General features: G+C 54.8%; 1 protein-coding gene across 10 annotated transcripts; it reads right to left on the reverse strand.

Moving 5' to 3' along the window:
• Positions 1 to 428: 428 nt before the first annotated feature.
• Positions 429 to 18,487, reverse strand: CIZ1 (CDKN1A interacting zinc finger protein 1). 10 transcript variants are annotated; one of them, XM_061433671.1, is made up of 17 exons: positions 18,383 to 18,487; positions 17,518 to 17,650; positions 17,172 to 17,287; positions 15,637 to 15,708; positions 13,408 to 13,637; positions 10,672 to 10,750; positions 10,356 to 10,464; positions 9,269 to 9,861; positions 8,887 to 9,008; positions 7,832 to 8,029; positions 6,958 to 7,082; positions 4,441 to 4,528; positions 3,832 to 3,945; positions 3,485 to 3,634; positions 1,461 to 1,530; positions 1,140 to 1,261; positions 429 to 773 (listed from the first exon to the last, which is right to left on the reverse strand). In XM_061433671.1, exons 2-17 carry the CDS (start codon positions 17,643 to 17,645, stop codon positions 558 to 560), a joined length of 2,532 nt encoding a protein of 843 aa, XP_061289655.1. In that variant the 5' UTR covers positions 17,646 to 17,650; positions 18,383 to 18,487; the 3' UTR covers positions 429 to 557. The 10 variants fall into 10 exon arrangements, with proteins under 10 accessions (XP_061289655.1, XP_061289651.1, XP_061289653.1 ...); XM_061433667.1 differs by having other exon boundaries at positions 10,356 to 10,488; XM_061433669.1 differs by having other exon boundaries at positions 10,672 to 10,765.
• Positions 18,488 to 19,924: the final 1,437 nt, after the last annotated feature.

Consider the following 19,924-nt stretch of genomic DNA (forward strand, 5'->3'; position numbering starts at 1 on the left):
CCACACCAACTTTGGTAAGGTCCAGCTGGAGAGAGGCCAGGATGGGGGTCCAGAGCTCAGGCTTGGGATCAAATCCTGGTCTGTCACCAGATGTATGACCTTTTCTGCAGGCACTGGACCTTGCTAGGCCTCAGTTTCTTCATCTGTAAATTGGGTATAACAACAAGACTTCCCTCCTGGGGACACTGTGAAGATTAAATGAGATCTTACTTGAAGGTAGTACTTTCCAAGGTTGGGTACATGCTTAAGAGGGAAACTGAGGCTCAGGAGGTGAAATACCTCATACTCCCAGAGTCCCTGGTGAGGGACCCTGTCTTCAGATTTCCAGTTGTTCCTCCTCACTACCTGCAGAGGCTGGGCGCCAGCTGGGAGCCGGCTGAGGGCCCCCCTACCCCTATCCATGCAGACAGAAATGCTGGTGGAGACTATACAGGCCAAACTCCTTCCTTTATTGGATTTTCAGTAAAAATACCGACCATATCAAAGTCTCCACACAGACTCCTAAAAAGCTTAGCCGATTGGGACTGAGATGGGGCGGGCATGGGGTGCTTCCTCCATCAGGTTCTGAGGCGTCTGGAGCGCCGGGGCAGTGGGGGCCGAGGGGGTGTGGGCATCACCTTGCTGGGGGTTTTGGCTGTGTCCTGGGTGCTGGGCTGGCTGGGTGCACGGCCGCCAGCGGTGAACAGAGCGGTCAGGGCGTTCCGGGCGTTGATGGCACACCGGCGGCTCAAGGGCCTGGTGGTGGGGCTGGGTTTCTTGGCCTTCTTGTATTTCTAGACACAGAGACTGCAGGTGAGGTCCGGGCTTCCTCCCCACCTGGCGTGCTCCTGGCCACAGGCTGCTTCCCTGGCCCCGCTGAGACAACGTTGGACATGCGGTGTGATCCTGTGTGACGTGCTCAGCCTCTCTGGGCGGACCTCTAGTGCTAATCCCTCAGCACCACCCACTCCAGAACAATTGCAAAAAGACCTTGGCCCCAACCTGGTTTGGATTCCCTTTGTGGGTAGAGCCTCTCGTTGGGGGCTGTGCCCAGGGGCTAAGGCCAAGCCTAGAAGGGAGGTGGCCACCGGCTCTTCCCATCAGCTCGGACAGTCTGACCCCCCTGGGCAGGGCGGAGCGGGGCGGGAAGCTGGACTCACCTGCAGGTTCTCAAAGTGGGCCAAGGACTTGCAGTGGGAGAGCTGCGCCCCCGAGTTGCTGTGGTAGAACTTGTGGCAGATGCGGCAGACATAGCCCATCACGGGCACCAGGAAGTCCACCCCTGAAGGACAGCAGGGTCTAAGCGCTCACATCCCCACGCCAGACTGGTGCCTCCCCCCAACCTAGGGGCCTAGCCTCCCCTAATACCCTCCAGGTGGGCAAAGAGACCAGGACGAGGGGCCAGGCTACCTGGCCAGGACGCTGTGACTGGGACCCGAGGCCCGCCGCTCCTGCAGGTGGCATCAGGGCTGGGGTCTTACCGTATGCGGTGTTGGGGCTGTAGGTCTCTGAGCCTTTCCACTCCTCTATGGATATGTCTCTGGATCTCATCTGGAAACACAGCAGTGTGGGCCCCGGTTGGTTCTGGCTTCCCTTAGTTTCCTCCTAAACACAGGCGGGGCCTGGACCCACCCATGCTCTTCAGTGCCAGCCCCTTGATTTCCAGGAGGAGGCTGTGGGTGGCATCCTCTAGGCCTTTGCCCGTGCTGGGCCTGTCCCACAGAGTGCCCTTCCCAATCTATATTTTCCAGGTGCAGCTCAATCTGTCCCCTTCTCCGGGAAGCCCTCCTGTTCCCACAGTGGCCATAATCCATGCCCAACACATCACACGTGGCATTTCATCGAATCCTCGTAACAACTTTCTATGGTTCACCCATTTCACATATGAGGAAACTAAGGCCCAGGCTCATTAACTCACTTGCCCAGGGTCACCCAGCTGGTTGATGGAGGAGTAGGGTGGTGAACCCTGGTGAGCCCCAAGCCGTGGTTAGCCTTTACCATGAACCCCTGCCAGCTCCTAGAGGCTGCAGAGACCACAGTCTTGGGCGGGGTGGTCACCTGCTCGACATGAGCCCCTTCCAGACAAGGCCATGCCTAGCAGTGCCCTCCACCACTTACCAGGCAAACAAATACAGCCTCTAAAAATGATGACCACACCCAAGGCTGTGGCCCTTCCTTACAGTCTGAGCTGGGACTATTACTTCTAAGCAGAGAAAACGGAGGCTTAGAGAAACCAACGGGTTCGCCCAAGGTCATGCCACTACTGATTTCTGAGCAGCAAAGCTGGCATCACCCCCAATTTGTTTAGGCCTGGAGGCCACGCCTGCAACCCTCCATCCACAGCCCCTCTGTGCATGCCCTCTTTGGCTGCCCCCTCACCGCCCTGGATTGTGACTGGAAAGCTCTATGAGGACAGGGGCCAGGCCTTGGTCCTGGGTATTCCTGGTATCCAGGACCAGGGCCTGGCCCAGAACAGGTGCTCCAGAAACACCTGTTAAACTGAAAAGCTCCTCCAGCTCCTCACTCATGGGAGACAGCAGAGCTGATGTATTCTAAGCACAGGCTGTGGAGTCTCGCTTCCTTGCATCCAAATGGGTGAGACTCTGCCAAGAAAGTGCCTGGTTACACGCCTAGCATATAGTAAGCGCTCAACAAATGTTGACTGCGGGAGTTCCCTGGTACCCTAGAAGTTGGAATTCCAGGCATTCACTCCCATGGCTCAGGTTCAATCCCTGGTCAGGGAACTGAGATCCCACAAGCCATGTGGCATGGCAAAAAAAAAAAAAAAAATGTTGAGAGCTTCCCTAGTAGCTCAGTGATAAAAAATCCCCAGTCCAGGAAGATCCCACATGCCGAGGAGCAACTAAGCCCGCGTGCCACAACTACTGAAGCCCTAGCGCTCTAGAGCCTGTGCTCTGCAACTAGAGAAGCCACTCCGGTGAGATGCCTGTGCACCCAGCTAGAGAGGAACCGCCACTCGCCACAACTAGAGAAAGCCCATGCGGCAATGCAGACCCAGAACAGGCAAACATTAACAAATAAATAAAATTATTTTAAAAATTGGGCAATCTGGCAAGCTTTCTCTGTAAAGAACTTGATAATAAGTACTTTAAAAAAAAATAAAGTTGACTGCTCTCGCCACCATCATCATCACCATCATCACCTTTCACGGACTTTCCCATATGTACCACGTAGCTCCCCTCTCCATGTCTCTGCGATGCTATTCTCTTGGCCTAGGACGCCTTTCTCTTCCGCAACACAAGAAAAAATTTCAAGCAGGCTTTCAAGACCTTGCGTATTTCACCTGCCACCCTACCGTCGTCATGATGCATATTTACACACTGTCATGTTGAAACCGGTTCCTCATAATACTAGATTGAGGCATGTCTTTGTGCTTGCAAAAGCCAGCACAGCGTCTCCTGGCCCCTGGGAGGTGGGGGGAGGTCTCTCCTGGTCTGGGAGTCCAGCCTCCAGCCTCCTTTCCATGCCCTCTTTCCCCAAGCACCTGCTTGCAGAATTCCTCCTCAGCCTCGATCTCTTCTTCCTCCTCGTCATCCTCCTCCTCTTCTTCATCGCCCTCAAAGCAGCCCACAGCATCCACCGTGATGAAGTGGTCCTCGTCTTGGCCGGCTATATCCTTCTCCAGTGTCTTCAGCTTCCCGGGGAGCGTAAGGGCTCAGGTCAGCTCTGGGCAGCCACAGTGTGACACCCCAAGCACCTCACACCCCAGAGAGCTCCAGTCCCTCCAGCCCTGCTGTGTATTTGGACTGGGATACACCTCAACTGCTGTGTGGCCTTGCCCAAGGCTCTATACTGCTCTGGGCCCCTGTCCTCTGAGGGAGCTGGGGTTACCTCATTGGCTTTGTCCTTATGGCCCTGGGACTTCACGTGCTCCACAAACTTGCGGGGGGTCTTGAAGTAGCGGTTGCAAATGGTGCAGAAAGGTCGCAGAGATTGTTTGGCGAACTGAGGAATGGAAGGCAGGCCCAGTAGGCAGTGGGGGCGGCCAGTGTTCCCAGGTGCAGCGGGCAGGGCCCAGCAAGACGCCACCCCCCACCTGCAGGCCTCAGGTGTGCTACCTCCAGTCTCAGGGTTAGGGTTAGAGTCAGGCCACTCTGCAATCAGCAGACTGTGCTCCACAGAACACGGGCAAACACAAGACGGGATGGCGGATGGCAACAGAGAGACAGGACAGTCAGAAGACAGACAGGGCAGGCGCCAGAGGACCCCATGAGCCCCGAGGCTGAATGCGGGGTGAGATGGTGCCTCGCCCACACTGGACAGATGGGAAACTGAAGCCCAGAGAGGAAACACGACTGACTCATCACGAGCTACAGCCATGCAGGGACAAAGACTGACGTTTACTTTCTGCTTCCAACCTGGGCTCCCTCCTCCCCAGCCCTGGGCCTGGAGACCACACACGCGGTGCCTTTACAGCCAGCAGCAGGGGCGCCCTGGTACCTTGTGGTCCTGCGTCCTGCGGTGCTGGATCAGGTCCCCCATGTAGTAGAGCTGGCAGGTGTTGCACCAGCGCCTGGGTGGAGGCTCTCTGATGACAATCAAAACAAGTATGTGTGACACCGCATTCTTGTTGGAAAGACAGCCGCTCTTCCGGATGCTCCATAAATGGAATACAAGTCCAACAGAATCGGGTTTTTTTGGAACCTTAACAAATGGATTCTAGGGTTCATCTAGAAGAATGCTTAAGAATAAGAGAGAAGACTCGGTGGGAGGGATGAGATTTAGAAGTACTGGGGACACCAAGAGGCCACCAGGACAGGTGACAGAGCTGAAAATATCTGGCCTTGAGAACTCTTTATCCTTCAGTTTGGATGCCCTGTCTTTCCCAGAGCTTGTCTGAGCCCTTCCCCAATTCCAGGACCTGTCTCCATGCCTGTTAAGTCAGGCCCCGCTCTGGGACCCCCAAAGTCCCACTGCCATAGCACTGTGCACAGTGGATTGAGAGGACCTGATTCCCTCTCTGCCCTCACAGCACCCCGGCATCCCTGGGGTCTGGCAGGGGATCAGTTCAGAGCTTCTGACTGTGAGGGAAGGACAGACAGCCCAAAGGAAGGACTGCCGCATTCTGGGTGGGGCCGAGTCAGGATCCAGCAGTGTCAGGACGCAGTGTAGCGAATCTTCTCCACCTGAAGCTTGTTTACAGCTTGGGCTACAGCTCTGCATTCTGTCGCAAGATCTATTTTTATATAGTCAAACTCATTCTGCAAATGCAATTTTGGATCCTGTTTGGTCCTGACATTGCATCATGCATATGTTTCCACATTGTCAGCAATTCCCTGCCGTTGTCCTATATATTATTAGTTCTCCTACCAAGTGGAAGAACTGATCTAAGTCCATAGTTTGGGATATTTTAGATCATTTCCAAGTAAATGTTTTCACCACTGCATGAACTCTGCAAGGAACATCTCTGTGTCACCTTTCTCCTGGCTTTATGCTAATTTGGCCCAAGTGTAACTCCTAGGTCAGCAAGCCAGGGGAGGCTTAAGGGTGGAGAACATCCCACAAAGCCACAGGGAACTGAGACCAGCTAACAGAGACGCAGCCTTTAGAGAGAGCTCCCCGTCACTCAGGGAATGCAAGCAGAGGCCACCCAAGGGCCCTTCCTGTCCCCTCACCCCACCCAGGGAGCTGCAAGCTGTGACTCTCTGTAAATCCTCATGGCGGAGCCCCTGACCACTGACTCAGGGCCTATCCGACCAGGGAAAGGATCTGATTTGGCCTCCACAGGACTCGTTTCTTATTTTTTTAAGATTTTTTTTGGGGGGGTGTGAATCATTTTTCTAAAGTCTTTGTTAAATTTGTTACAATACTTCTGTTTTATGTTTTGGTTTTTTGGCCACAAGGCACATTGGATCTTAGTTCCCCAACCGGGGATTGAACCCACACCCTCTGCATTGGGAGGTGAAATCTTATCCACTGGACCACCAGGGAAGTCTGCTGTTCTGGTTTTAACTCTGAACTAGCTATTAACATCATGAAATTGGGAGATTCACATACAAATCGGTTTCTAGATGCTTCTGAGAAACCAGGAAATCTGGAGCTGAGTGGCAGCTGTTTGGTGAGACAGAGCCCACGTCCCCTAGGATGGACTGAGACAATGCCATCCTGTTTCTCTCACTGCTGAGGCCTCCCAGCTCCTGCAGGCCTCAGTGGTTGCCCACTGAGCATCCCAAGAGCCAGTCCCAGACTCTGGAGGGCTGACATTTCTAATGGAGCAAGCCCCCATGACTAAGAAAGGAGAAAACCCAGGGACGTTCTAATCTCAGCCCATGAGATGAGCAGGTCCCACCTGACCATCAGGCCCTGTGGTCGGAGGCAGCACATATGCCAGGGGAGTGGGGGGTCTGTGCCACAACCCAATTCCCTCCCACATAGGGGGTCAAACTGTTCCTGCCTGGATGGAGCCTTAAGAGACTGTCTAGGGGCTGCCCTGCTGGCCCAGGGGTTAAGAATCCACCTGCCAATGCAGGGGACACAGGTTCAACCTCTGATCCAGGAACTAAGATCCCACGGGCCATGGGACAACCAAGCCCGAGAGCCACAACTACTGAAGCTGGCATGCTCTAGGGAATCTGTGCCCTGCTGTTTAAGAAGCCACTGCAACGAGAAGCCCGTACTCCACAACCAGAGAGTAGCCCCACTTGCTGCAATTAGAGGAAGCCTGCACGCAGCAACAAAGACCTAGCACAGCCAGAAATAAATAAATACAAATTTCCTTTAAAAACATAGAGGCTGTCTAGTTCATGAGTTCCTGCCTTACACCCCTCGCCAGGCCATTTTACAGATAAGGAAAACTGAGGGCCCAGGCCACACAGTTAGTGAAGAAGTATTTGGGAGAGGGCGATCTTAATGCCTTAAGACCTTGTGGATGGTAGATCAGGGGTCCCCTATGCCTGGGCTGGCTTGTGAGACCACCTCCCCTGCACCATCCAGAGCCTCTGAGACCCCCCCACTCACTCGTCCTCTCTCTCCAGGACGTCCCGGGGCACAGGCAGCAGGGACAGCAGGAAGGCTTGGCTCATGTGCTGGATATCGCCGAGCCGCTGCTGGTGCTGGGCTCCCGACATGTGTTCCTGGAACTCCTGCAGCAGGCGGGAGCGAGAAAGGGGCGTGAGGAGTGAGCCCCTGAACACTGGGGCTAGAGGAGGCCTCCAACCTGGGCTTCCTGGCCACCCCACTGCTGCCGGGAGGACTTCTCTCTCATGACCCTGTATGGGCCAGAGAAGGATGGTAAACTGGGGCCCAGAGTGAGCACATGCCAGCCAGAGCCTCTGCTCCCGCTGGAGACCATGAGCACCTCCGAGGTGAGGAGCAGTGTGATCAAATTCCAGGTCCCCGTGGCTCTGCTCAGGCCAGGCACAGAGGGGCAGCGCTAACAATAGTGACAGTAATCGCACCAGTGTGATGCTGTTACTAAGGCTGCACTCGCTCTGCGCTAGCCCAGCGACTCATGACTTCAATGTCAAGTTGCTGAATCCCCAGAACCCCTCTGGGAGGCAGTTTTTCTTTTTCTAGAGGTGGGTTCTAAATGTTTCTTCTGATGCATGCAGAAACCGAGGCACCAATGCCTCAGTTTGGAAGGTGGAATTCACTTTCCAAAACCCACATAGTCAGTCAGGGCTGATTTGCACCAGGTCCACCCAACTCTGAAACCCTGCCCCCTGGGCTGGTCCGGAGATGTTTTGTGATCTAAGGTACAGCTGCCGGAGGTGGGGCTTGGGGGCCCAAGTGGACACAGAGGCAGCCCTGGGAAAGGCAGGCTGGGCATCACATACAGCCCCCAAACCCTCCACCCGCCCACGAGATCTCCCACCCCCCCACCGGAGGGTACCTGTTGGCTACTGCAGCCGGCCTTGCAGATGTAGCAGAAGAACTGAAGGGCCTGCTTAGAGGGTGTGCTGGCCGCCGCAGGGGTGGCAGAGGTAGAGTCGCTGGCCCGGGGACCGGGTGTGAGGGGTACGGTGCTAAAGGCCCGGCTGTCGCTGCTCTGCAGGATGGTGACCTTCAGGGATCCCCCAGCCCCCCACACCTGCACGGGGAGCAGGAGCAGAGCTACCACCAGCTGGGCGCTTATGGTGAGTCAGCCCTGTGCTAAACTTCTAGGAGCCCTCCCGATAGCCCATTTTACAGGTGGGAGAACTGAGGCTCTGAGCCGTTAGGTGATCACCCAGGCTCGCTCAGCCAGGCAGCACTGCAGTCAGTATTCAAAAACCCATGTCCCCCTCAGTTCTCCCTGCCTCCTGTGACAGATGGAGAAACGAAGACGCAAGGCAAGGAAGGGGCTTGGCCACAGTTATTCGGTAAGGCTCCCCAGGTGGCGCCAGTGGTAAAGAACCCGCTTGCCAATGCAGGAGACACGAGAGATGCAGGTTCAGTCCCTGCGTCAAGATCCCCTGGAGGAGGGCACGGCCACCCACTCCAGCATTCTTGTCTGGGGAATCCTATGGACAGAGGAGCCTGGTGGGCTATGGCCCATACAGTCGCAAAGAGTTGGACAGGACTGAAGCGACTTAGCACACAGCACAAAGTGGAAGGCAGGACTGGGCCCCAGGCCCCAGACGGAGGCTTCCACACCACGCTCTCTCCGCTGGAGCAATGTAACTCATGTGGGGGCTCTAGTTTTGGGGTGAGCAAGCTGGAAGGGACCCTTATCACCAAAAGTGCCTCCAGACTGTCAGAGCAAAGGCACATAAAGGCCCATATGAGAGCTGAGGAACACTGTCAAACCCAATCTGGTCTGCCCGCAAACCCAGGAGGAGGGCTGCCGTCACATTTCACAGGAGGGGAAACACCAGGGGTCCCGGGAAGGGGGGGCATGGCTGGGGCAGAAGGAGGCCATCCCACCACTGGGCACACAGTGCAGCCCTCATCAGAATCTCTACCCACCCCCAGCATCTCTCTCGCTCTTTTTTCACATTCTGCCACATCCAGGCCACCGGTCAGCTCCTCCTGGCTCTCCTCCACGCTGGCCTGGGCGCCCCCTGGCTCTGGTGGGGCCTCCTCTGGGCCTGAAATGACAGAGGCGTGCTCCATTTCCCACAGTCCATCTCCCACCGGGGCCCTGAGGGATGTGGGCCTGAGAGCCACTTTCTCTGCCCACGGCCAGGACCTGGAAGCCTCCACTGCACATGGACCAGAACCCTGGATCCAAGCCCAACCCTCAGTACCAGGCGGCACCCAGTCAGGGCTGGACAGTGCTGGGGGAGGAGCGGGGTCCCAGCAGAGCAAGTCCCATCACCGGGCCGGCTGGGAGTCACTGCTCACTTACCTGCTCTAGCTTCTACTGTATCAGGCAATCTTTCCAGCGCTGCAGAGCGAACCAGAACTGGGGCTTTCTCTGACGCTGGCACTGACACCTGTGGCTGAGTCTGAGGCCGTCCCTGGGCCGGTTCCAGTGGCTGCACCGGTAACTGAACCAGAGGTTGCTTGGGTGGCTGCTCCGGCGGCTGGAGCCTCGGCTGTGCTTCCGCCTGGACCTGTGGGCACGTCTGCGTCTGTGCCTGCTTCTGTAGCAGCGGCTGCACGTGCCTGGGGGGCTGCGGCTGCGCCTGTCGCCGTGGCTCTGCCTCCTCCTGCGGCTGCCGCTGCACCTGCTGCAGTGCTGAGTGCTCTGGAGAGGTCTGCGTCTGTGCCTGCTTCTGTAGCTTTGGCTGCACCTGGGCATTTACGGGGAGCGCCTGTGGCTGCACCTGGGCTGTGATCTGCAGGACCCGGGGCTGAAATCGTGGCTGCACGTGGGCTTCCAGGGGCTCAGGCAGCAGCTCGGGTGTCTGTGTCTGCTTGGGTGCCATCATCCGGGTCTGCAGCCGGACCTCTGCCTGCAGCTGCCCTGGGGGCCCCTTCTCTGTGGGCTCCTCTGAGCTGGGAAGGGTCAGAAGATCATATTCATGTCTGCCAACTGGCCCCAGGGGCTCCCAAGAAAGGCCCTGACCTAGGCTCCAGTCCTGGCTCTGCCATGTACAAGCAAGCCCCTTAGACTCTCCAGGTCCCAGCTTCCTCTAAGCAAACTGATCACTTGCTCCCACCTCCCACAGCTTGCTAGTATGTATTCAAGGCCCTGGAAGCCTGCCTACCCTCTGGCCATGCTCTGAGGTTCCAAGTACACATTTTCACCCCTCCACAATGGCCCCCTCACCTCACCATGGCCCAGTCACAGTGAAGAAGCCAGAGTCCATTTGGCCAAGGGCCTTCCCAGGCAAGATGCAAAATTAGGTTTGACCTCCCCCGACGCCAGAAACCAAGGTCCTTGCCTTGTTCCCTTGAAGGATCTCACCCCACCTACCCCTACCCTTTGCCTTTGCAGGAATGAGGGTAGAGAACACCTGGGTACCAGGCAGGTTTTCAGCCTCAGTTACCTCTTTGACTTTTTAGCTGGCGGCTCAGAGGCTTCACAAGATTCAGGCTCAAGTGCTGGAGTGCATTTCTCCTTAGCGATGTCATCTGGGCACTGGGGAGGTTCTTGGTCTGGGATGGAGGGCAGGTGAGAGACTGCCATGCCAGGTGGAGCACGTATGAGCTCCCAGTTCCAGGAGGTGGGGCCTGGTCTCACAATTCCCCCCACCCCCTATAAGAGCCCTACCTCCCAGATCTGCCTCCATGGCTGCTCCCCGCACCCACCTCCCCCCAACCCACATCCCTCCAAAGGACCAGCAGCTTCCCTCTCTCCCTCACCTTCGGGTGTTTCTGTTCGGGGCTCTGCGGCTTCTTCAGACCCCTCTGGGGGGTCCGATTTGTCCTCCACAGGCGTCGTCTGAGAAGAAGAATCCTACTTCCTTTCAGAAACCATTTCTGATATCTGCCACCCACCCCAGTAAATACCCCCTTGCTCAAGAGCAGCTCCAACATGTAGGCTCCAGGGGATGAAGGAGCCTGGCCCCAGAGCTGCCAAGGGAAGACCCTCAACACCCCGGGAATCACGTCCAGGAGTTCCATCTAGCTGCCAGCCTGTTAAGTAAATGCAGGTTTGGGCGACGCAATACTTCCTCCAGGTCCATGATGCTGCCCCCTGATTCCTTACCTTCTTCACGAAGCAGCCAGAAGGACCCTTCTCAAATGCAGACCTGATCGTGCCTCTTGTCTCTTTCAGGCTGAGATCCTGCCATGACTTCCCATAGCCCTGGACTATTCCTTCCTTACCCCAAGCCTGAAACTAACTCCCCTCCCCAGGCCCCTGCACAGTCTGGCCCCTACCTCAGGCCTGTTCCTCCAGCCTCAGCTCTCATGCCCCCTCTCCTCTCTGTGTCCACGGTGGCCTCTCTGGCTCCCCAAAGCCCTGGATCTTCTCCCAGGGCCTCAAAGTCGCTTCTTGCAGGAAGCCCTCCTAACCCACAGTACAGGCTCCCCGGGGCCTTGGACTTCCTTTTTGTGGAATTTCCCACGGCCATCATTCATCAGCTGGAGAATTATGTATATTGAGGTCCTGTCATCACTACCAACCTCCTCCCAGCCCAGGATCTCCAGGAGAGCCGGGCCAGATGCCTTCTTGCCCCAGAGAGTCCTCTGCCAGGCTTTAACAGACATCTGCTAAGTGAACACGGTTCCGGATGGCTCCAGGGTACCCCAGGGAGCCCCAGGGGTCCACCTGCCGCTTCCCTCTCTCCTACTAAGCCCAAGGGACCAGCAGTGAGTGGAAACATGCACCACTTCAGGGCTCCATGCCCTTCGGAAACTACCCAGCTCACCCTGCATGACACAGGCACTGGTCTGAGAGTCAGGAGGGCCGGACTCTTGGTATGCCTGGACAGCTCTGCAGCCCAGGACAATCTCCACCCTCCTTTCTGAGCCTCTGTCTTCCCATATGTAAAATGGGGCAAGAAGGTAAACACTAGAGAGGGCCATGTTAGGACAGGCTTAACTGGAAGGTCAGAGGCTGTGACCCCTCTCTGGAGGGAAATGCCTCACCTCTGGATGTGGGTGGTGTCAGAGCCAGAAAAGGTGGGTGCTGCCCCCTCTCCCAATTGGGGTACTCTCAGGAATGTGGTGTGTGTGAGGAGCTGTCTGGACATCCGGGGACAGGACAGACATAGGGAGCATATTATTTCCTTTGAAAACCTCCCTGGTTCTTCCTGCTCAAGTCAGGGAGAGCTCACTAAAGGTTCAGAAACTTCAGCTGGCAACAGGGTTGCTGCTGCTGCTAAGTCACTTCAGTCATGTCCGACTCTGTGCGACCCCATAGACGGCAGCCCACCAGGCTCCCGTCCCTGGGATTCTCCAGGCAAGAACACTGGAGTGGGTTGCCAGTTCCTTCTCCAATGCATGAAAGTAAAAAGTGAAAGTGAAGTCGCTCAGTCGTGTCCGACTCTTCGCAACCCCACGGACTGCAGCCTACCAGGCTCCTCCATCCATGGGATTTTCCAGGCAAGAGTACTGGAGTGGGTTGCCATTGCCTTCTCCGGCAACTGGGTAGAGTTTAGGATTTTATAACATTGTTTTACCCCAGTCACTTTTCTTTTACTTCTATGCTTGGGGATTTATTCAGAGTTACTGTTACTGTGTTGCTTTTTTAAAAAAAATTTTCAGATAGTGATTGTTTCTTTTTTAAATAAATGTAACAGAAAAGCAGTGTTCATTTAAAGCTATACTACCCCAGACAGTAGCCAGCAGGCACATGTGCCTGACTTTCAAGCACTGGAATTGCGGCAAGCTGAGTCGAGATGTAAGCATAAAATATATACCAGTTTTAAAGAATTAGTATTAAAAAAATAATCTCAAAAGAATATAAAATACCTTGTTCATTTTTTATATCGATTACATGTTGAAATGATCATTTTTAATATATTAGGTTAAATACAATATGTGAGTAAAATTAATTTTGCCTGTTTCTTTTTACTTTGTTACTGTGATTACCAGAAATTTTTACTTTTTTAATTTTTTTAAATTTAAATTTATTTATATTAACTGGAGCTAATTACTTTTGAAACATATATAATATCATATAAGAAACAAATCGCCAGTCCAGGTTCGATGCAGGATACAGAAAATTTTAAATTACCTGTGTGGCTCACATTTAATTTCCACTGGGCAGTGCTGATTTAAAGAAAGTTGGTAAAATATACCTACAATGAATACAGTATTATATGTCAATTACACCTCAGTCTTTTCAAAAAGAGAGAATTGTTAGCAAATAGTATTAGTAAATAATAGAAATGGTAAATAAAAAGGGAATAAATAGTTTGAGTGGTGTTCGGATATAGCAAAAATCACTTTGGGGTTCAGAAATATTTAAAGTTTTAGAAACACTAGACAAGTCTAACTCTCTCTCCTATCATTTTACTGATAAGGAAACTGAGGCACAGAGAGGGCTATGATCAGCCCCAAGGCCAGTGTGAGCTGGAGGGGGTACTGCTGGTGGGTCCCCAGATGTGTCCTCTCCCATCCACACCTGCTCTGCACCCAGACACCACTCACCTTGCGATTGGGGGTCGTAGAGGAGGAGGTCCGAGTCTGTTTCTGGGGGGTTCGCCCTGAAAGGTTGAGCTGGGAGGGGTTGATGGGGACCCCGACGGGAGGAGGACCCAGCAGGGACTGCCGAGTGGCCTGAGGAAAGAATTGCTGGAGATTTGGGGTGGCCAGCTGTGGAGGTGTGAGGCTGGGGGGTGTCAGGTTGGGGGTGGCCAGGTTGTAGCCACGGAGGTTACCTGTGGGTGAAAAGAGGGCAGAAGGGGGGTTACAACTGTGGTCGGGTGGTAAAGGTTAGGGTCAGGGGTCAGTGCCCCCAAGCATTATGGGGGCATCACGGATAACTTCAAAGGGGACTGTTCACACCCAAGGGCAGCCAGAGGGGAAGAGATGAGAACTGAAGGCCCAGTCCCACCTGAAGCACTGGTGGGAGGGGGCTTTCAGGCTGGTTTTCTTCTCCAGCTTGTGAGGGAAGGGGCCCTTTTCCCTCCTCAAATGCCTCCCTAGTCAGTGGCTTGGGCACCCCCAGAAACTCTGCTCACCCCCATGCATGCTTTAGGGTACACTTTCAGGTATATAAAAGATTCAGCACAGGAGCCAAAGGGAGAACCAGCAAGATGATTGGTCTCTGGAATAACAAGATAACTCTCCTACCAACACCAGCTACCCCTCATCAAAAGTCTCCTGGGGACCTCCCTGGAAGTCCAGGGGTTAAGACTCCACGTTCCCAATGCAGGGGGCCTGGGTTCCATCCCTGGTCAGGGAACTAGATCCCACAGACCACAGCTAAGACCTGGTGCTGTCAAATACATAAATAAATATTTTTTAAAAAAGGAAATGTCTTTTGGTGACTGGGCACTTGCTAAAAACAGCCTTAGTCACACCACTCAGCCACCTTCAGGGTAACTATTATCCTCTCTACTGATGATAAACAGAGACACAAAGTGAAGGAGTGGCTTGTCCAGGATCTTTGGGAGCGGCACTGCTGTCCACTCACTGGCTCCCAGGTGGGACTCTGGGGGTCCTCCTGACTCCCCTCTCTCTTTACCCTCCCCCATATGAGCCAACACCATTTCTCTTAACCCTGACCCTTACCCTCCTCTAGCCTGACTCCCCTTCGGATCTCCACTCCTATCGCCCCTCCTCCTTCCAAAGCCGCTTCATCCCATGTGTGAATTTCAGCCACAGTCTCTGTACTGTGATCCTTCTAAAAATCACATTCTGACTTTGCCCCTCCCTCTGCTGAACCCATCCATAGCTTCCTGATGCTCAGGAAGGAAGCCCACTCCTCACTCTGCAAGGTCCAGCCCTGCTCCCCTCGACCCCCTCTCTTGCAGTTCTCTCACACACACCCACTGTGCTCCAGCCACACGCTCCCATGCATGGGTCTGCCTCAAACAAGCCTGGGTCTGCCTGCCTCTGGGCCTTTGCACATGCTCTTTCTTCTGCTTGGTGTGTTCTGCCTCTGCATAACCAGTCATCCTTCATTCCCCCCTTTAGGTGATTCTCCTTTGAGAGGGCTTCTCAGATCCTCTCTCTGTCCCTAGAAACCCAGCTTCCCTGTTCCCAGGCCAGCTGCACAATTTCCTTGTCCGCTTCCCACTGTCCACCACTTAACCACCCTGGGAACTCCTTAAGGGCAGGCACTTCATCTGATTCAGAGCACTGGGGAAGTATCTGATCCAATAAAGGACAGTTTAAATCCCTGCCCCAGTGCTGGGATGGGAAACCCAGGGGTTACAGGCATGTATGGGTCAGATGTGCTGGGAGAAATGGTTCAAATGCAGGTTCCACAGTACAAGTTCTGTGACCCTGAGCAAATAAGTTTCCCTGTCTTAGCCTCAGTTCCCTCATCTATAAAATGGGTATAGTAATAGTGCTTGACTCAATGTTTTATGAGGATTCAGTGAAATATACAAGTGTGCCTGGTATTTACTAAGCATTTTGTGATCATTAACTTAAACACATATACACGTATGTGCAGAGAAAACGCCAGCCAGCTCTTAAACAGTGAGACAAAAGATGGCACACTCTAAAAGAGAAATGGACAAAGAACATGGACAAGTCACAACATGAATTACAAACGTTCAGCAGACACAGAGAAATGTTCAAGCGCACTAAGAAATGTGACTAAAAGCACTCCAAGAAATGTAAACTAAAGCGTTAGTGATATAGCTTTTTTGCCAAGCAATTAGACTAGATGTATATACACATATATATTAGAAAAGAGTATAATACCCAGTGTTGCCGTGGGCATGGTGAAACTGGCACTGTCATACGTGGCTGGTGGCATTGCAAATTGGTCCAGTCCTTTGAGAAAGCAATTTGGCAATACTTATCAAGAACCATAAAACACCCATCCTCCCTGACCCAGTCATTCTACTTTTGGGAATCCATTCTAAGAAAATATTCTCAAACATGATATTCACCCCATTATTTAAAGCAGCAAAAAAGAGAAAGAAAAGAAGTAGAAGAAGGAAACAGCTGAGAAAGTTTAGGGACATAAGGGCACACACCTCCAGAGGAATATTAAACAGCGGTTAAAAATAATCTTTATAGAACTGTCAAATCATATGGTAAATGAACAAGCCATTCTGATCAGTGAAAAACAAACAAAATACAGCTTTTCATGTATATCAGTAATCACAGTCATATATAAAGCCCCAATTCTGTGCGAGAAAAAAAATGGGAGGAAATATACCAACACTTTAATGGGTATTCTTTTTCTTTAGAAGTGAGTCTACATATGATTTGGATTTTCTTGTCCTCTTTTTAAAATATTTCTTTTGCTCTTTGAAGTGTGACTTTTAAAATGAGAAAGAAAAGAGTGGAAAAAAAATGTAAACATTGTGGGTTTCCGTATGTGGTCTTATCTCTCTATCCATCCCTCTATAATGTATAAGCCGGCTCCTAGGATCATCCACACCCATGTGGCAACGGGAGGGCTGAAGAGTGACAATATCACATCTTCTGACCTGGCTGCATACCCTGCTGGGAGGCAGGATAGCCCGGTGTCTCAGAACAAAGCTCTGTAGTAAGACCTCTAATCAACACCTGGGCCTCAGTTTCTTCATCTGTAAAATGGGGCCATGAGTGTATCTCCCCTTAGGGTTGTCAGCAGAGTCAAGAAACTGGATTTGTAAGGGGCTCAGCATAGTGCTCAGCCCTGAAGGACCAGTCAGCATGTCACAGCTACCCTGTGGGAGGGGCTAGGTCTGAAGAAGAGCTGGCTCCATGTCTCTGGACCCCTGCCTCCTCCCACAGTGGCTGAAGTATTGCGAGCAGCATCATGGAAAGAAAAGCTGAAAGACTGCTCTCCACGTGGAGAAACCCGGGTGAGGGCACAGGCTTAATGCAGAGGGCTACAGACACCTACTCAGAGATCCAGGGGTCAGGAGGCCCAGGCCTCCATCTAGCTCAGCCATTGCTGATGCTGTGTGACCCAGGGAGAATGACTTCCCTTCTCTGGACCTCAGTGTCCTCATCTGTCAAACAGGATGCAAAGGAGGGTGGTCAAAATAGATCTTTCCATCCATCATATCATCTAATCTCTCAATGTCAGCAAAATATGTGCTGAGTAGCGCCCACAGAGCTAGCACCACGGCCAAGGGCACTCCTCTGTGATCAGACAGACCTGCATTCAGCTGAGCAACCTAGGGACTTCCACCTCCCAGAGCCTCAGTGCCCTCATCTGTAAACTGGGATATTGACAGTAGCTCCCTCTCAGAGTTGCTGTGTGGCTTGGATGAGATTCAGTGAGCCCGCAGCCATACCTTGTAACTGCTGCAGAAGCAAAGCTCTCTGCAGCACAGAGCCGTTGAGGAGGGAGGTGGGGCTGGTCCCCTGGAGAGTCAGGAGCTGCTGCTGTGGCTGCTGCTGGGGGAGCCCCCTGTGTGTTGAGAGCGGGGGTCAGAGGGTCATGGGGAGAGGCAGACCCTCCCTCTTCTCTGACCCCCCTCCCCTCCATTCTCTGCCCCTCTCTACTGCAGAGAATCTCCTTGGGTTGGGAACTGATGACCTCCAGGGCTCAGACAGGGCTGCCCCTGGGCCAAAGGTCTGGAAAGGGGGCGACTCTAAGGCACGGGCCAGAGTCACCCAGCCCTCCAGTGGGGAGCTCACCTGCTGACGGTCATGGGCAGTGGGGCCTGCGGTGGGGACTGCTGGAGCAGCTGCTGAAGCTGCAGCAACTGCTGCTGTTGAAGCTGCTGCTGCTGGAGCTGCTGGAACTGCTGCTGCTGGTTGAACATGGTGGCTGCGAGAAGGGAGGGAGTCAGGTCGATGGATCCCGGTCGCCCAGTCCCAGCCCGCGGCCCTCGCGCGCTGCAGACTGAGCTACACGGCTACCCTCCCGGTTAGGCCCAGAGCGCGCCACGCGTGCGCTCCGTCCCTTCAGTACTCCTCCAATCCCACCAGCCGCGAGGTTTAACCACCCTCCCGCCAACTGCCTCCAAATCTTCCCAACAGTTCCTCCTCCAAACGCCCAATCCCGCCCTCCGTCTCTCCACTCTCCACTCCGGTGCCTCCAGGAGCGGTGCCTGACACTGATACACCTCCCACCCCACCCTTCGGCCTTTCTTTAGGCCAATCACGTGCAGAACAAGCCAAGCCCCGGGCCATTCACACCCCTCTAATGCTCCCACCCCGTCCCGGGTGCGCGCGTTCCGTCAATAACATCACCCCACCCCCACCCTGCTGCCACCTTTGACTGTCTTACGCGAACAAAGTAGGAGGAAGGCTTCCCTCCACTCTAACCCAACCGCCGCCCCCGACCCCATTCTACCAGCCTCTTCCTCTACCGACAGATCCAGCATCACATCCAAATGCGGCGTCCCCACCTGCCCACGAAGCCCTCAGTCTCCATCCGAGTGGCCCCTGGGTCCTCGGCCGTCCCCCCGAACAGTGCCCGGACTCGCGCACTTCGTCCCCGCCCCGGGAACCTCACTGCCACCTCCCCTCACCCGCTCTGCCGTCTCGTAGCCCTCACCGGCAGGGCGGGGTGGGCCGGGCCGGGCCGGGCAGCTCCGGCTCGCGGCTCCGCGGGTCCCCGTGTCTTCCCGCGGCTCCGCCCCGGCCTATCCACTCGGAGGGTCGGTCTGCGGGCCGGGCCAGGGCAGCGCCCCCTGGAGGACGGGAGGTCCAGGTCATGCTGCGGGGACGGCGGTGCGCGGTGGGGATTGGGGGAGGGGGAAGACGGCTCACCCGGCAACGCGGCCGGCGGCGGGAGTGGTTCCCGGCTGCGAGCCGGCACCGGGCACCGAGCAGACCCTCCGCCCCGCAACCTCCGCATCAGGAAGGGAGGGCTCTGAGCCCCAGGTCCGTCTGTCGCCCAGAAGGGGGTCTGTCGTCTGGCGGGGACTTGGCGGGGGGCTTTGAGGAGCACTGTCCCCAACCGACCTCCCCGAAGACCCCACTGTCCCGCGATCCCGGGGGTCCCGCGTGGGGCTGGGGGTGGGAGGGGGTGAGGAGCCATCCGCTGTACATTCGGGGACCGAGACCCAGCGAGGGGACGCCCCGCACAAGAATTTGCCCTAGAAAGGGTGGTGGGGCCGGCGAGGGGTGCGGGTGGGGGCTCGGTTTGAAAGTGTTTTTTTTTTTTTCTCGGGTTTGGCCGCGGAGCCGGGGAGGAGGGCAGAGTTCAAAGATTAAAAAAACGGCGCTCATCGTCCTACTCTCAAAGACCCTTTAATTTCGCCTCTGTCCGGTGTCCCGGTGCCTCGCTCCTCGGTCCCCACACTGGGTCACAGTGTGCGGTTACTCGGGAGGGATCCTTTTTCTCTTTTCCGTAGTGCAAAGCCGACCACCGCTGTAACAGCCCTAGGCAACTCGCTCGCTTTGTATCCGGCGCCGACAGTGTGCCCCGCGGCGCACGCGCTGGGGCAAGGGACTGCAGGCCCGAGGTTGGCCCAGCGGAGACCGGAGGGGCAACCAGGCATCGCAATCACGTGGCCAGCGCTGCCCTAAAGCTAGGGACCCGTGCTACTACGGCCCCTGGGGCGGCAGCACAGGTGCCTAAACTCGGCCTGGATTTAGGCGCCAACGGGGCTGGACGTGGGTGGGACTAAAGGGGATGTCCCGCCTACGGGTGGAAGGGCGGCCCGGGCGCTTCGGACTTTGAAGCAGAGCCCGGTTTTATACCTGAAGGGCAGGAAGCGACAGCGTTTTGTGTGACAGCATCACATCCGCCCAGATTCGGACACGGCTCGAGATTCCCCCGGGCTTCCAACCAAGCAGATCTCGGCGCTAGCCGGGATTGAACTGGGGCTCCTCTGCCTCCTGGCTAGGCGACCCTGGCAGACGCGGGAGTCCTCTCTAAGCCTGTTTCTTCGTCTGTAAAATGAGTGGCCCCTCCCGGGGTGTGTGTGTGTCTGTATGATATTACATAATGTTTCGCACTGGCATCTCGCACAGGGCGAGCTTAGCAAATTGCCAAAGTAAAAAAATATATATGGTTTAGTTCAGTTGCTCAGTCCTGTCTGACTCTTTGCGACCCCATAGACTGCAGCATGGCCAGGCCTCCCTGTCCATC

Source organism: Bos javanicus, chromosome 11 (genome assembly GCF_032452875.1).
Source record: "Bos javanicus breed banteng chromosome 11, ARS-OSU_banteng_1.0, whole genome shotgun sequence".
NCBI classification, from domain to species: domain Eukaryota; kingdom Metazoa; phylum Chordata; class Mammalia; order Artiodactyla; family Bovidae; genus Bos; species Bos javanicus.